Source organism: Sarcophilus harrisii, chromosome 4 (genome assembly GCF_902635505.1).
Source record: "Sarcophilus harrisii chromosome 4, mSarHar1.11, whole genome shotgun sequence".
In the NCBI taxonomy this organism is placed as follows: domain Eukaryota; kingdom Metazoa; phylum Chordata; class Mammalia; order Dasyuromorphia; family Dasyuridae; genus Sarcophilus; species Sarcophilus harrisii.
Window position 1 is genome coordinate 62,469,626 of NC_045429.1, and position 16,858 is coordinate 62,486,483.

The 16,858-nt window shown below is 38.9% G+C and overlaps 1 protein-coding gene across 10 annotated transcripts in view; it reads left to right on the forward strand.

The window, feature by feature from the left end:
- Positions 1 to 16,858, forward strand: part of RABGAP1L (RAB GTPase activating protein 1 like) — a 697,071-nt gene that overhangs the window by 674,645 nt on the left and 5,568 nt on the right. For all 10 annotated transcript variants that reach the window (XM_031968366.1, XM_031968368.1, XM_031968373.1 and 7 more), the window contains 4 exons: positions 6,861 to 6,965; positions 10,686 to 10,769; positions 13,860 to 13,931; positions 15,248 to 15,445. In XM_031968366.1, the coding sequence (XP_031824226.1) occupies positions 6,861 to 6,965; positions 10,686 to 10,769; positions 13,860 to 13,931; positions 15,248 to 15,445 (459 nt within the window). The remainder of the gene's footprint in view (positions 1 to 6,860; positions 6,966 to 10,685; positions 10,770 to 13,859; positions 13,932 to 15,247; positions 15,446 to 16,858) is intronic.

Consider the following 16,858-nt stretch of genomic DNA (forward strand, 5'->3'; position numbering starts at 1 on the left):
GTGAGAAATCGAGTCACATAATCCTAATCATGTTCCTTCTTGCCAGTATCTAATACTGTTCTTTAGCTTTTGCCCTAAGGGTTACATAATAATTTCTCTCCTTCCATCCAAACTCTGCCAGCTCTGAAAATTGTTGGCTATGTTATATAAGGAAGGAGTCAGCTGTTCTGTCAAAAGTCAGTTTTGAATCAAGTCCATGACCCGCTGAGGACAGTTCCTGTATTTGTTAGAGCCAGGTGGAAGGGAGGATTATTCCACAGCTCTCTCCTTACTCCAGTCCCAAACAGTCCAGAAAGAAATTGCAACCGTCAAATGTTAGTTATAATCTTGCCCAGGAATCTAAGATAAGAAGGACTTGGCAATGGCACAAACACTATGAGAAGTAGTGATAGATTCCTCTTTACTAGATGTCCTCAAACAATAGCTGGATCATCACTTTTCAGAGATACTAGAAAGGAGATTTTTATTTCAGTCACAGATTATATTAGATGGCCTCCAAGATCTCTTCCAACTCTGGGGTTTTGTGATTTTGAGATGATAAATGGACCAGTGGGAGATGATGATTTGATAAGAGAATATGTAGAGAGAGAAGAGAACCTAAAACAGCCTTGAGATAATCTTAGAATAATGGAGGAGAGATGGATGATACAGTCGAAGATAATGGAAAGGAACAGAATTATTAGACTCATGTTATGGAAATAGTGAGAAAAGAGGCACATAAGTAGGAGGAAAGGAATGGATGTCACTGCTGAAAGCTACCAGAAGTCAGGAAAAGTGCATCAGATAAAATGGCTGTTGGATTTCAGTCCGAAAGGATCATTGATTACAAGTAAAATGGTGGGACTAGAAGTAAAGCTGCAAGGATTGACAAGTGTGAATGGACAGTGAGAAAATGAAGCAGCAAATAGCCATTATTCTTAGCAATTTGGTTGGGAAAGGAAAGGAAAATCTAGGATAAATATAAGAAAGATCTGGGCATATCTAGCTTCAGGGAAGGATCAAGATTGAGAAAACAGAAGAAATCGCTAGAGCATCATTCTGGAGGAGATGGAAAGAGGAGGAAATTGGGAGTCAGGATAGTGAATGGCTTCCAGATAATAACATTAATTTGAGTATCATTCTGAGAAGCCTTCTTGGCTTTGAGAAGACTTAGCTGGAGTATGACACTTTGGAAGGACTAATAGGTGATAATGGGATTCCCAAGGCCAGAATGAGCAGTAATGCTTGGAAGTTTCAGAGAGGTTGATTAAGGGGTGTGTGTGTGTGTGTGTGTGTGTGTGTGTGTGTGTGTAAATAATATATATATACACATATATAATGTATTTTAATGTATATGTTTAATGTATAAATATCCTAAAGGTTAGAAGTGTCCAAAATAAATGGACTGCTTCCAACGAAAATGGGTTTTCCCTCCCAAGAAGCAAGACTTCTTACAAAAGCTGGATGTAAACACCTGTTAAATGGGAAACATAGAAACCAACCTTAATTGTATTTGATGGTCTCTGAGGTTTCTTTCAGGTCAGAGATTCTGTGATTCAGTGAAGGAGAGGGACTAGACTTGGCAAGAAGTCTTTTTCTCTGAGATTCAAATAAAGGAAAGGAGGTTGGGAGAGGATGTAGTGGAATGTTAGATGTAAAGGAGGAGTAATGAGGTGAAATTTCTTCAGTTGAGTAGAAGACAGAATTATCAGCTTGAGGTAGATGGATGAGTATGGTATAGGGAACTTGAGAAGAAACTGGAGGTTTGGAGCACCCACTGGCCTCGGAGAGGAAGTATCATCAAGAGTCATTCAGAGAAAAATAAAAGAATTGCTTTGTAACAGTAAGAGTCCAGTTGAAATTAAATTTTTAAAAATTCTCTTAGCAGAGAAGAGTCTGCCAAGGAGGAAAGAAAAATGTAGTTCACTGTATCTTTTTCTGACTTTTTTCATCGCTTCCATTCCTGAAAAGGAATTTTTAAGTAGAAAGAAAAAAAAAAGTAACTGGTGCCTCTTCAATAGGAGCTCTTAACTTCCTATTGCTTTAATAAAAAACTTTAATCTTTTTTACTTTTTAGAAAAATAGTAGAACTGTCCCTTTCCTTTCATTTCATATTCTCCCTTGCCTTAGGGAAATGTTCATAACATTAACAGTCCCAGCCTAGGGTTGATCCTGCTGTTAGTAGATCCACAGTACTATTGACAGTTGCCTTTAGTTGATCTGTTTTGTTGCATGGAAAAACCAGAATATGAATCAATAGATCTTTGGATAAAATGAGGCTGAAAGACTCTTTACACAAAGAATCTTAGTTATTATTAATGAAGGGTGGTTAAGGTAGACATTCATTTGAGTGCTAATTAAAACTTACTAAGAGAAATCTTCTTGGGGCATTCGTCTTTGTCACTGATGTTTCTATGGCCCAAATCAAGACCATTGTGTCATGAACCTTAAAACCAACTCTCAGCATAAGCATACAGTAGGATGCCTGTTGATTGAATACTCACTACAGAACCCCAGATAAAAACCAAAAACATTTTTAAAAAAAAATCTGAAATAAAAAAATAAAATCAACAAACCAGATAAATTTAAGGGAATTATTCTCAGGTACGAGAGAAATCTTTTCCCAAAAATAGATAGTCTTGTGCTGTTTAGCATTTAGGGTTAAAAGCCTAAAGAGAGAGATGATACCATTGCTGTCTTCAGATGTTCAGAGTTTCTTCAGAGGATAGAGCTCCATAGAAGTTCCAGGAGAGGTAGACTTCAGGTCAGTGTGGAAGACAGTTTGAATATGATTTCTGGCACTTATTAACTGTGTTATCTTGAGCAAAACACTTCTGTGTTGGCTTCTATCTGCAAAATAGGGATAGTAATAGCATCTATTTAAAATGAGATAGTATTTGTAAAGGACTTTGCAAACCATAAAGTTGCATAAAAATGTTAGTTACTCCTAATGATTAGATTATTCAACAACATAACAAGCTGCCTCCCAAAGTAGTGAAAAGTGAGTTCCCTGTCATTTTATCTAACATCCTCCAGGATGACTATCCATCCGAGAAGAAACAGAAGAGATTTCTGCATCGAGTGAGACTAATTCCAAAATCCTTAACCTTGGCTGCGTCCTAGAAGCCTTTGGCAATCTGGTGAAGCCTGTGGCTCCCTTCTCAAAACGATGTTCCTAAATGCATAAAAAATACATAGAAAGCCTATTATATATGTGCACAGAGAGACATATAGGATGCCCCCAAAGTAGTGGAAGACTTTGGGTATACTCTAGATTTGTGTATGTTAATATTTGACCAAAATCTCTAGCACACCTACAAATGATCGTGTCTTTGAAGGGAGTCTGTTGTACCATAAATTCCTGGTAACAGCAAAATCCCGAATGACAAAAATATGACAGTTGCAATGTGAAAAATTAGGATGCTCTAGGACAATGACGTGTGCAGTCCTAGAGTGTGGCCGCTCTGCCAACTTTGCTATGCCATAAAACTCAGCAGAGCTATTCTGAGTAATATGAATATTCAAATCAACTACAAGGAATCTATGTAGAAAGATGCTAACCACCTCCAGAGAAAGAACTGAACACGGAAGTATGTAGTGTATGGTTTTACATATATATCTGGGACAAAGGTTGGTCTCTAGGATTGGGAGAGACTCAGAATATAGCCTTCCCCAAAAACAGAACTAAACCAAACCCACCAAGCAGAGAGCCTAAAGCTCTGCGGGGCTGGACACGTGGCACAAGAAGGAATACAAACAGAAAGCTTCCTGACTGAGCCCTGCACTGCTTGAGTGAATCTTGGTTGCCTCTCATCAGGATGTTAGTCCTTCTCCTTCAGGGAGAAATGAGTCCGTGGCCTTCTCCTTACAGGTCCCAGAGGACTCCTTCTCTCACACTAAGTGCATTGCAGCTCAGAATGTTTTGTTATCTGAGAGGCTCTTGAAATACAACTTATACACATTAGGTAAGTTAAAACTACACAGTTCAGACATCTCTGGGCATTTCCTATTTTCCCAGCATTCATCTCTTCTTGAGCACTTTGGGAGTAAAGTTTCTGTCTTCCACCTGAGGTCTTCAGTTGAAAGGATTTTCTGCACAGATGTTAGAACTCAGCTTATCGGGATTCTGCCTATAGAATTTCTTTAGCTCCTGGAGTTAGCTTGCCTGACCCACTCTTGCTGATTCAACTAAGTGTGCATTTTTGAGACATTTGTTAATGACAGTGTCCTCTCATGCAATCTGGATCCAATCTTTTCTTTCTTTACATTCCAAGCTTCTTAGGATTTGGAGAGTTCCAATTCAGAGAGCTATTCTAGCTCCTCACATTTTGCTTAGGTTGTTCATCTAACCTATGCATGTACTTCTTCGCAGTCTCTTCTTGTTACCAACAATTGACACAAGTATCTCCGAAATCCAATTTCAGTTTATCAAAAAATATTCAATGCCAATCCTGGGACAGGTACCGTCTTTACTACTGCCTTTCCCATCAAGGAGCCTACAGTCTATTGAAGGAGACTTGGGCGTGTATAGGTAAAGGCAAAATAAGACACAAAGTGATTGGGGACAGGATGGGAAGCCACGAGCACCTGGAGGGAGCAGGAGAAGCTTCCACTTTTGTGGAAGATAGTGCTGGAACTGAATACTGACGAATTCCAAGAGGTAGAAGTGAGGAGGTCGTGTATTCCAGCCCGAGGGACAGAGGAACAGGGCTGAGAGATGCATGAAGAATAATAAGAAAGCCAATTGGACTATAGGGAAGGATTCTAAGGGTTGTAAGGTGTAATTAGGCCAGCAAGTAGATGGAGGGCAGATTGTAAAGGCCTTTAAACACTATACAGAAGAATTTATATCCTAGAGGGAATGGGGAGTCATTGGGCTTGATTGTTCTGGCTCTTGGCAGAGCATGGGAACATGTAGAGTCTCTACAGAGGAAAGATGGCAACAAGACAGTCAAAAGGCTGTTGCATGTCAAGTCAAGAGAGTCAATGAGTCTTGAAGGATGCACAGTTTCAAATAATGGAACATGGTCATAGAAGCAGAAACGGCACTGAGAGGGTTAAGACAAGCTAGCAGCACACGGCTGCGAGGGATGGATGAATCTTGGGAAGTAAAGTCTACATATCCAACAAAGTGTTCAAGAAGCAGGGTATTGCACATCATGGCAGCATTACTATTAGGGGCCGCAGCCTGAGAAAAGTCTTGATGGGGCTCGGTGTGAGAAGAACTGTCAGCCTCTGCAGCCACTGCCCAGGGATGAATAAGTGTATCATCCTTAGGTCGGCTAGCACCTACTTAACAGCCTGGGAGCCAGGGAGTGCAGAGGCAAACATGAAATAATCTCCAGCTGTAAGGAGATCATAATTCTTTCAACTGTGAGGGACTTCTCTTCCACTAGAAGAAACACTACTAGTGTAACAGTAAGGATGGGCAAATTTCGGCACGTTGACTTTGATACCAACTACCCAGGGAATCAGGAAAAGCTTGATGGAAGGGGCCGCTGTCCCACTGTGCTTTGGAGGTGCTTTGTTGCTGCTTGTGGCTCATTTGTTTCAGTCACATCTGACTGACTCTTTGTGACCCCATTTGGGGTTTTCTTGGTGAAGATACTGGAGCACTTTGCCATTTCCTTCTTCGGCTCATTTTATAGATGAGGAAACTGAGACAAAAAGGGTTAAGTGACTTGCCCAGGTAAGTGTGTGAGGTCCTATTTGAACTCAGGTCTCCCTTCCTCCAGCCCCAGAATTCTATACATTTCTCCACTCAGCTGCTTTGGAGGAGACTTAGATGTGCTAAAAAGCAGAAGTGATGATGGAATACTATTCCAGGCAAAGACCTGGAATACCTGTTGCAAAGACTTGGGGAAAACATGAAGCATAATAACAATGAGAACTGTGTTTGAAAAGAAAGGTGGGAGGAATACTGCAGAAAGCTTTAAATACTAATATGAGTATTTAAAAATTTATCCCAGAAGCAATCGGAAACCACTGAAGTTGCAGAGTAAGGAATGACTTGGTTCCATTTGTTCTTCAGCAATACTAGTTTGGCAGCTATGTGGAAAATGGATTTAGAGATGGGAAAGAGGTGCAGAGAGAGACCATACCTGACATTGTTCTCGAGTTGAGAAGTGCTGGGTACTGAATTAGGGTGGTGGCTCTCTTAGTGGCGAGACGGGCAGGTGTGAGTTGATAAGAGTTGGCAGCTGACTGGATTTGGGGGGCTGGGGAGAAGGAAACATCCAAGAGAATTCTGAGGTTCCAAATCTTAGGTGACTAAAAAGATGCTAATGCCCTCAATCAAGATAAAGAAGTGGATTTAGGGGAACAGGAAAGTTCCATACTGGATATATTGATATATTTTTAGCTGCTCATGGCATAGCCAGATGGAGATGGCCAGCAAACAGTTATCAATGAAGAGGGTTAGATAAAGAGATTTCAGCATCATTTGTATAAAGATGGAGGTCTTAAAGCAGAGGCCTAAGTGACTTTCTAAGGTATGTTATTGTGGAGATTCTTTTTCAACTATGAATTAGATTAAAGATGACCATTAAGTGCCCTTTCACCCAAAATTCTGTGATTCTGAAATAAATTAATTCATGAACCACTATCACTAAGAGAAAGGATGCAGAGAGACAAGAACAAGGGAGAACCTTGGGAGACATCCATGCAAAGTACCATCATCTTTTAATCATACATGGTTGTGGATAGAAAGATGGATATAATAATAGATGATAAATATGGATATAATGTAATATAATTTCCATCTATCTGTAGATAGCCAGATCAGTATTTGCCCAGGATTGAAAATTTTGAATTGAATATTTGGGATCATAGGAAATATTATAAATGTACACCCATTAATGACAATCTCCCTATGATTACAGGCTGAAGACAAGGCAGATGTTTTAAATAAAGAGCTGCTCCTGACCAAACAGAGACTAGTGGAAACTGAAGAGGAGAAGAGGAAACAAGAGGAAGAAACTGCTCAGGTATTTTGACTTTCTAGGATAGAGGGTTTACTAACTAAGGACTATGTATCTGCAGAAATAAAACAAAATCAAGCAATAACGACCACCCAAGCTATGGCAGTATATTCATTCAAAATCAAGAAACTTTTGGAGGGAACCTCTAGAATTATCTTCTTAAAATGAAACATTGAACCTATAAATTCCACTGGGAGTAGGGAGGTGGGAGGTTCTATTCTCTTTTCTGGATGTGCAGCCTTTTACCAAAAAAAAAAAAAAGGAATATTTACTGGAATTTGCTTTCAGTGAAGTATTCTAGTAAAGCCATTGAATAGTCTGCTTTAAATTCAGTACATGAGAGACATGATCCAGGAGCTTTAGTAAGACAATGAATGATATCAAACTCCTACGATGTAGCTAACTCCTATGGGGGCCATTGGAGGTGACTTCTAATGGGAATTGTCACACACTCCTTTAGCCAGTCAGAAGAAATTCTCTTAGAACATGATGCCGAAGTGTTCCCAGGAGAGCTCTAACATTCTTTGGGGACCAGACTTCAGGCCATCGCCTTCCAACAGGGTATCATGAAAAAAGATCTATCACTGTAGACTTGTGCAACTTTGGTCAGGTCACCTCTTTCTGCCTCAGTGCCTCAGGGAGCTAGCTGGAGGTTACATGCAGTGACTTCTAAAGTGATCCATTAAAGACAGAACTGATAAGATACAATATGGTATTTGCAACAGAACAGACTTTTAGCCCAAGTGTTGTCACTTAGTAGGTTCCCTAAGGAACAGTACCACTTTATCCGTGCTCTGGATCTCTTAAATCTTGTGTGTGTGAGAAATAAGAACCAAAAAAGCTCATGTAGATTTGTTTTATGCATTAGGTCGTTTTCACAATCAATTATTGCGTCAGCCAAAAGCCAGTTTTCAAAGTGTTTATTTAGAATTTTACTAGGAGAACTAAGCAGTCATAAAGTGTGTAGACTTCTTAAATCTTGATTATTAACTTCTGGTAACTTGTATATTCTGAGTTCCCTTCTGAGATAGAGATAGTGCCAAATGTTTAGCTTATAATACCTAGCATTTCAAAGACTTAGAACTGGGTAAACCAGAGAACCACTAATAAATTCATTTATTGAAGGCCGCCTGTAATTTTAGTGTTTTCTCAGAGCTATAAATCAGCTAGTCATTTCAATTTCAGCAGAGTGACAGGCAAAAAGTATTGGCCTATTTGGCATGGACCCTAGCCCTGATTTTTTTTTAGAGTTTGAGCTAATATCTATTTTATGGATGACCTTAAAATTTTAAAAAAGAAACTTCGACCTTCCCACCTATCTCTTTTCTATTTTATTATTTATTACCTAAAATAAATTAATAAAAACAAATCAATCTTTCAGCCTGGGAGAGGAAAGAGAACATTCTTTGCCTTATTTGCTACCTACCTTTCATCCCTGAATGGGTATGGTCTCAGTCAAACTCAGAACTGTTGAAGACTTTAGCTTAACAAGACCAAAGAGATCCAGGGCCATCTCCAGTCATATTGATCTCTATTTGGGCCACTGGACCCAGATGGCTTTGGAGGGAAAAGTTTGCAGGGGACCTTGAACAGCCCTCCCTCACTTAAATCCAGTTCACTTGCATGTCATGGCATCAGCTCCCTGAGGTCATGGTCCTCTTCGAGAACAAAGGACATTTATTACCATCCTAACGAAAGATAAGAGGGGAAACTTATGGCCTTGAAATCATAAATTTGGAGCAGAAATGGAATAGAGAAGCCGTTAATTCTCACCATTTTACTATGTACATGAGAAAACTGAGACTCAAAGAGGTTAAGTCAATTTACCTAAGCAAGTTTGATAAAGATTCAAACTCAGGTCTTCCAACTACAGATCCGGAATGCTATCTAGTGTAACATCATTTTCCTGGGATGGGTTTTTTTCAGTGGTAGTGATGGTGGTGATAGTGGTGGTGATGGTGGGGTTGGTTTTTTTGCTTGTTTGTTTGTTTTGTGGAAACTTCAGTAGGAGCTTTAATTTTGGAGGAAGAAAATATCGGCAGAGAAAATTTGAACTGACAGTGGATCTTAATCACCCCCTTCTTTTTGGGGGACAACTGAACCACATTAAACTGTAATTGATAATATTTGACAAGATAAAAATATAGGACCACAGATTGTTAATTTGTGATTTTTGAATCAATATGAGCCTTCTGGGAACTACTGGCATTTTATTTTAGTTTGGCACTACTGAATAGGAATTTCTTCTCTGACATCCCTGACAAGTGGCGCTCATTCAGTTGCCCGGTACTAGAAGATCTTTGGTAATGGGGGATCCCCATTGAAGAAGCCCATTCTGCTTTTGGAAAGTTCTAATTGCTGGGAAGTCTTTCCTTTTAGATCTAGATGAAATTTGCCTCTGTCAATGGGTAACCAGTTGTATTTGTCTAGGAATCTAGTCTTCTTCCTCTCCTTGGTATCATTACTTCATGTTTCCAAATAACATGTTCTCAAAGGCTGAAATAAATATGACTAGCTAGGCCTATATCAGCAAAATTTATAGATTGCTCTCAGCATCTCAGGAGGTAACAAGCATGATGGGATCTCACAAACGAACTCTTAATTAGAGGGAGACCAGCTGTAAATTACAGTGTTTTACAAATTGTTGAATCTCTAGCCCATTAATAATATAGGCAACTGTACCCAAAGATGCTCTTTCTTCGTTCATTTGGACTAGTATACTATGATATGGAGCAGAATTCTCTCATTCATGAATTTGGTACAACTGAGCTCACCTTTTCAGGGGGCTTCCATCTGAACGCTTCTGCCCCTAAAATTCTAGAACTCTCAAGCTAAAATACAGGGTTATGATTTTAAATGCAGTATTTATAATTATCTTGTGATCATTGCTTGTAAGAAATCCAGGTGCCTACATGCCTGGAGCAGGGGCTGACTTCCTGCTGAAACCTTGCTTTTCTGGTTCACTGCCTGCCTCCTTCATCTTCCAGAGTCCAAGTCAGGGAGACAGACTGCTTTTGTCTTTGACATCATCTTCACAACTCCCTCACCTCTAGGAAGGTAGCTGCAGTGGCCACTAGGTAGATGTGCAGACTTTTGTTTCTTTATTAATAATTCAGTTATAAGACTTTTCTGTCTAGAGACGCAGAGAATGGTCTTTTAGTGAAACAAGAGGCAGGCAATTGCAGACTAGAAATAACAGGGGTTTGCTACTTTTCAGTAACCTTGCATTTATATTAAGACTCCAGAATGTGTCTATATAGGTACTATGTTTATTTAATAGTACCAATCAGTAAATAACAAATATAATTCATATTACAATAACATTGCTTTCTAATTGTTTCCTCCCCACTTTTTAATCTTCCTTTTGTGTTTTGTCTTTCCCCATTAGATTCTAGTTATACTCCTTTGGGGGTTGCCTTTTACCTTCCCCCCCCCCCAATCCCTAGTGCTTTGTACAGTGCCTGGAACACAGTGGGTGCTTTTTAGATTTTTATTAACTAGCTATTGTTGTTCATAGAAAAAAAAATCTTTTTCAAGAAAAAAGACAAGCTTCATCACGTCTTTGAAGTCAATTGGGTTTTATAAAATGGCACTCCATCTGAAGTGAAGAACATCTGTATTCATTTTGTTATTGTTGTCAATAATTTGATTAACAAAACTTAGATATTTGTGAAACTATTCCATTCATTGGCTCCCTTTTATTTCTTTCCTTCTTATAATTCCTAGTTAAAAGAAGTCTTTAGGAGACAGCTCGAGAAGGCAGAATCAGAAATAAAGAAAACAACGGCCATCATTGCTGAGTACAAACAGGTAAGAGAGGGCCCTTTGTCTCAGAGAGGGCACCAGAAACTGTCCTTTCTTTCAGCAAGACTTTGTAAGTTTTTAAGTTAGTTTGAGAACCAGTGTGCCTTCAGCTTAATTCAAGAAACCCTTTATTAAGGATGCTTGGAAGATACAGAATTTGATTAGAATATGGTTTCTGCTTTCATGGAGGATACACATTTAAGTTTTGTTGTCCTTGTTATAGTTCCAAGGAAGAGATCACTTGGGTAAGGAGGATGAATGTTAATGAAAAATGATTAGATTGAAAACAAATGACTTCTAGATTCACAAGATGAATCTCATCCTTGACTCTCCATCTCTTCCTCTATTTCTTCAATTGACAGACAAATCACATTGTTTCTGCTTGCAATCTCTCACCAACAACCTTCTCTCTCCACTTCCACAGTGACTGAAGTTCAGGCCCTTGTGCCTTCCATTTGGCTGTTATACGATTCTTGCCTTGTCTCATCTATACTCACTCCAGTCTATTCTCCACAGTTACCAAAATGAAGTCAGTCTAGTCTCTCTGTCTCTTTTTGTGTCTCTGTCTCTCTCTCTTTCACACACACACACACACACACACACGTACACACACATACCTTCCCAATCAATAAATTCCAGAGAGTCCATGTTATTTCTAGGGTCATTTTTATTTTAATATTTCATTTGCTTTTTAATGACCCACAGAGGTCTAGTGACCAAATCTCAAGCTGTATGATAAGGGAATAGTTATTAAAACAATCTAGTACTGGCTAAGAAATAGAATGGTGGATCAGTGGAATAGATTAGATACACAATACATTGTAGTAAATGACTATAGTAATCTAGTTTATCATATATTAGATCCAAACATCCAAGATTTTGGGAGAAAAAGTCATTAAACAAAAACTTCTAGAAAATGGGGAACAATGTGATAAAAACTAGATATAGACCAATATCTCAAGATAAGGTCAAAGTACATACATGATATAGTCATAAAAGGTGACACTATAAGCAAATTAGATACTAAGCAAATTAAGCAAATATGGAATAGCTTTGTTAGATCTATGGGTAAGGGAAGAATTTATGATCAAACAAGATAGAGCATTCATTGCAAAATGCAAAATAGATAATTGTGATTATATAAAACTAAAAAGGTTTTGCATAAAAAAAACCCCAAGGTAACTAACCTAAATTAGAAGAAAAGCAGAAAGACATTTTGCAGCAAGCCCTTCTAATAAAGGCTTGTGTGAGAGGGGGAAGGACATGTGCAGTCGGGGTTCAATGACTTGCTCAGTCACACAGCTAGGAAATGTTGTGTCTGAAGCTGGATTTGAACTCAGTTTTTCCTGACTCCAGAACCGTTGCTCTATTCACTATGCCACCTAGCTGCCCCCTTATTTATGATTTGAGTCAAATTTATATGTCATTCTCCAATTGAAAAATGGTCAAAAGATTTAGACAGTTTTTAGACAAATCAAAGCTGTCTAGAGTTATATGAAAAAATATTCTAAATCACTGATTAGAAAAATGCAAATTAAAAGAATTCTGAGATACCATCTTACACCTATCAGGTTGGCTAACATGACAAAAAAATGAAGATAATAAATATTGAAGGGGCTATCAGAAAACTGGGACACTAATGTACTGTTGGTGTAGTTGTAAATTGATCTAGTCATTCTGGAGAGCAATTTGGAACTATGCCCAAAGGGCTATAAAACTGCATATCCTTTGATCCAGCAGTACCACTACTGGTATTATTTAAATGGGAAAAGGACCTACTTGTATAAAATATTTTTAGCAGCTCTTTTTGTGGTAGTTAATAATTGAAAAATTGAGGGGATACCCATCAATTAGGGAATGGCTGAACTTGTGGTATATGATTGTATCAGAATATTATTGTGCTCTTAAGAAATTACAAGCAGGATGCTATCAGAAAAACTTGGAAAGACTTACATAAACTGCTTGCAAAGTGAAATGAGTAGAATCAGGGGAACATTGTACATGATAACAGCAATATTATACAGTGAACAACTGTGAATGACTTAATTGTTCTCAGCAATAAAATAATCCCATGATGAAACATACTATCCACCTCTAGAGAAAGAACTGATTTTGTCTGAATATAATTGACACATACTTTTTTCACTTTCTTTTTGAGTCTTCCTATACAAAATGACTAATATGGAATTTTTTTTTACATGATTACACATGCATAACCTGTACCAGATTGCTTACCATCACAGGAAGGAAACTGGGAGGGTTAGTTAGAATTGGAAACTCAAAATTCAAAAAAAAAGTGTTAAAAATTGCTTTAATGTTAAATTGGGAAAACAATAAAATTATCATTTTTAAAATTATGACAGAGAGAAAATGTTAAGTTTGAATAGTAGTTTTTATTGCTATAGATTATAAATACAAATGGCCTTTTTCTGCATTGAAAATTTGAACTTATTAGCCTATTCTTCTTGCTGGGACATATCATTTCACACCATATTATCGAAGGATAAATTTTTATGTTGGACCCATTGTTTCTCCTCAAAGAACTTTTTTGTGGTTCTGGACAAGGAGGGTTATACAAAGTAGTGGCTCATCAGATTCCACAGCCCTGAACAAGTTGGGGCTCAGACCATATTAGCTGGTTGCTTGCACCTAGGTTGAAACATGAAGTTATATGTGACCGTCAGTGAAATGAGAAAAGTAAATATTTCTTCAGATCTGCACTTTCCATTTGAAGTGGTATTTTTTTAGGCTTCTTCCTGCAAATACACAGAGAGGAGATGGGTCAGTGATTTAGAGGACTAGATGTGTCCTTTAAAACCTAAGAGGTGATTTACAGCTAAGCAACTTAGTAGCCGTGCATAAAGTTGGGCTCTGAAAGAACTTCATTCAAATCCTGCCCCAGACAGCACTTTCTAGCTATCTGTCCATGGGCAAAATTACTTAACTTTTCTCAGCTTCAGTTTCCTCATCTGTAAAGTGTGAGGATAATTATACCTTCTCTATGGATGCTGGTAACAATTACATGCACAATTCGTTTAAAAAAAAAAAAAAAAAGCTGACCTCTTCCCATAAAGAAACTCTCTTTCTCTCCTTTAGATCTGCTCCCAGTTGAGTACCAGACTGGAAAAGCAACAAGCAGCCAACAAGGAGGAACTAGAAGTTGTCAAGGTAGGAGAGTGAAACCTTGGCCCCCATGTCCCCTTCACATCCCCCCATGCTACTGCAGGACACAAAAGGGAAGCTTTGGCTGGGTGGCTACCTCAGGAATAGGTTAGCCTCAACAGGTGTTCCCTGCAGGGGGATGTTCCTTCTGGGACCCCAGTGCTGTGCTTTGTCTCTGCTTAAGAGCTGTAAGTTAGCTCTCTTAGCAACTTCCCTGAGAGCCCTCAGACTTGGAAGATGTGCCATTCTTTATAACACCCTCTATATTTTCATAAATAATATAGAGAAAAATATTTAGTAGATATTAAATATTTGTATGCTGATTGTCTAGTTATCTTCAACCAAATCAGCCAAACTAATTTCCTTTGGACAGAAAAAACAAAGATTCTGCCTATATATTTATATTGCCACCTGGTGGTCAGCCTTCTATTAATGTGTTAAATTTGGAAAACATACATTTATTTGGGAGAGAGGGGGAGTTGATTTTTTTTTTTTTCAAACCAAGAGAGTGTCCATGTATTTTCTACCTATTCTGAGAACTGAGAAGACATTTTCGATTTATGCAGGTCATTAAAGAAGACATTTCTCAGATTCTAGGATATGATTCTAGGAAATTTTGATCTGTGAAGATCTTTCAGGCAGCCAGGTAGCCCAGTGGATAAGAATGCTGGGCCTGGGATCAGAAAACCAAGAAGTTCAGTTCCTACTTCAGACACTTCCAGTGTGATCTTGGACACTACCTCTGTTTGCTTCAGTTTTCTCAACTAGAAAATAGGGATAATAGCATCTTCTCAGGATTGTCATGAGGACTTAATGGGCTTAGTACATACCGTGCCTGGCACACAGTAGGCACTATATAAATGCTTATTCTCTCCCCCTTCCTTTGGAGAAGGTTGTTATTCTTAGACATCCTGGATATAATAATGTTGTCAGTTTCTAGGGATAAATACTGGATGGCCTTGTGACTTCTTCCAATCCCGTTATTATGTATTGTGAAGTACAAGAAAAATACCTGGTGCTGAGCAGGCCCCCGTGTGTCAGAGAAGGTCATGGTATGTAAGATTTAGAACATCAGGGCCCTTGGAGATCATCTAGTACAGCCTCTGATTTTACAGATTAAAGAACTGAGGTTCCTAGCACTTTTGTGATTTGATCTGAGAATTTGAGCTCAGATTTCTCCCATTTGATGTCTAGCTCTCTTTCCCCATACAGTTTCTCTGAAGACAGTATCACTAAACAAACGACCACCAAGTGAAAGTGTTCTCAGGAATGACTAGTCCTATGAAATGGGGTCTAACTGGTGATCTGCTTGGACGTTGCAGGGCAAGGTGATGGCGTGCAAACACTGCAGTGAGATTTTCAATAAGGAAGGAGCCCTGAAGCTAGCGACTATAAGCAAAGAAAGCCAGGGCATTGAAATCGATGATGAGAAGGACTCGCTCAAGAAACAACTGCGAGAAATGGAGCTGGAACTGGCTCAGACCAAGCTGCAGCTTGTGGAGGCCAAGTGTAAAATCCAGGTTAGTGACCAGCTGAGAGACTCACTGAGGGAGAGCCCCCTCCCAGACTCTGGGGAGGGCCCTGTCTTCACTCTAAGTGCCCAGCCCCTCTTGGCCTTTGGATCCTGTGTACCGTTTCTAAAGCCAGCTGAGAAAGGACGATTCTACTTTGTGGCCTTGTATGGCTTGGAGACCAACCTGAAAGCTCCATTCCTCTTTAGCTGGACAGGCTGCAGATGTGGGTCTGTTAGTAGGCTACATGTTTTTCTTGTTGAAGAACCACTTGATTGATCTGGCCAAATTCAGAAAGGCTTATTACCATCTTGGCCACAATATTTCAGTCTTAACAACCCACAGAGACCACTTAGTATAAGGAGATCAGATCACAAGTCTTTGTTCACACGTGTGCATAGGCACACTGCGTTGCGTACCCCTCATTTTGAGAGTTTTTATTCGTTTTTTTCTTTCTGTTTGGCCACTCACCCTTTTCTTTTGAGCACTTTTTTTTTTTTTAGACAGTCTCATGAAATTCTCTTCTACATAATCTCTTCTTCTAGTTATAAATTAATTTCTTTTAGGAAAAATTCCATCTATAGTGGATCACTTCAGATCAGGCATATTCTGATCTGCACTAAAAGTAAACCTGATCCAATGTGTGCATTAAATCCCACAGCAATATGGTGATTCTTCGAGTGAAGGCTCATCTGGCTAAGGAAGGGTAAGCCAGTCTAGGTTGGACATACTGTTCAATACTCAGAGTGTGCCTGCTTCACTTCCATCATGGGCAAAGTAGAGACCAATGAGAAGGGGAGAGAGGGAAAAAGATGTAGGTAGAAGAGAGATAGAGACAGACAGACACACACACCCACAGAGATTGACAAGCAAAAGGAAAAAGAGAAGATTGGACATTTTCTTAATAGTGGTCATGTTTTGCACTAGTGCCCCAAAACAACTAAACACCCATTGTCATTATATGTACCTCTTGTGAGACACCTTTTTAAGTGCCCAAGGAAAGAAGCTTATCTTTTTGTTTTAATTGTGCATAGCCCCTAGCATAGTCTCTCACTATAATGAAATATATTGGAACTATTAAATGTCAAATAACATTGTCAAAAAACAATTCTTCTAGTTCACCTCTCAGAAGAAATAAGTACACTCTTTAATTCTAACTCTACTATCTTTTCCTAGAACAGAGAGACGATTGTTTTAGAGCAGAAAAGGGCATTAAAGGTAACTTGACTCTTTTCCAGCTGAGGATATTGAAGGCCAGTTAGATGGTCAGAGAGTGACCCAAGTCAGGCTTGACTCCCAGGCCAGCACTTTTCCCTCCTAGACCATGCTGCATGCCATTAAACATAGGAATTGACTACTTTATTTTTTCTCCTCCTTTTCACTGCCCATTTACTTATTGCTAATATGAAAACTATTTTCAAT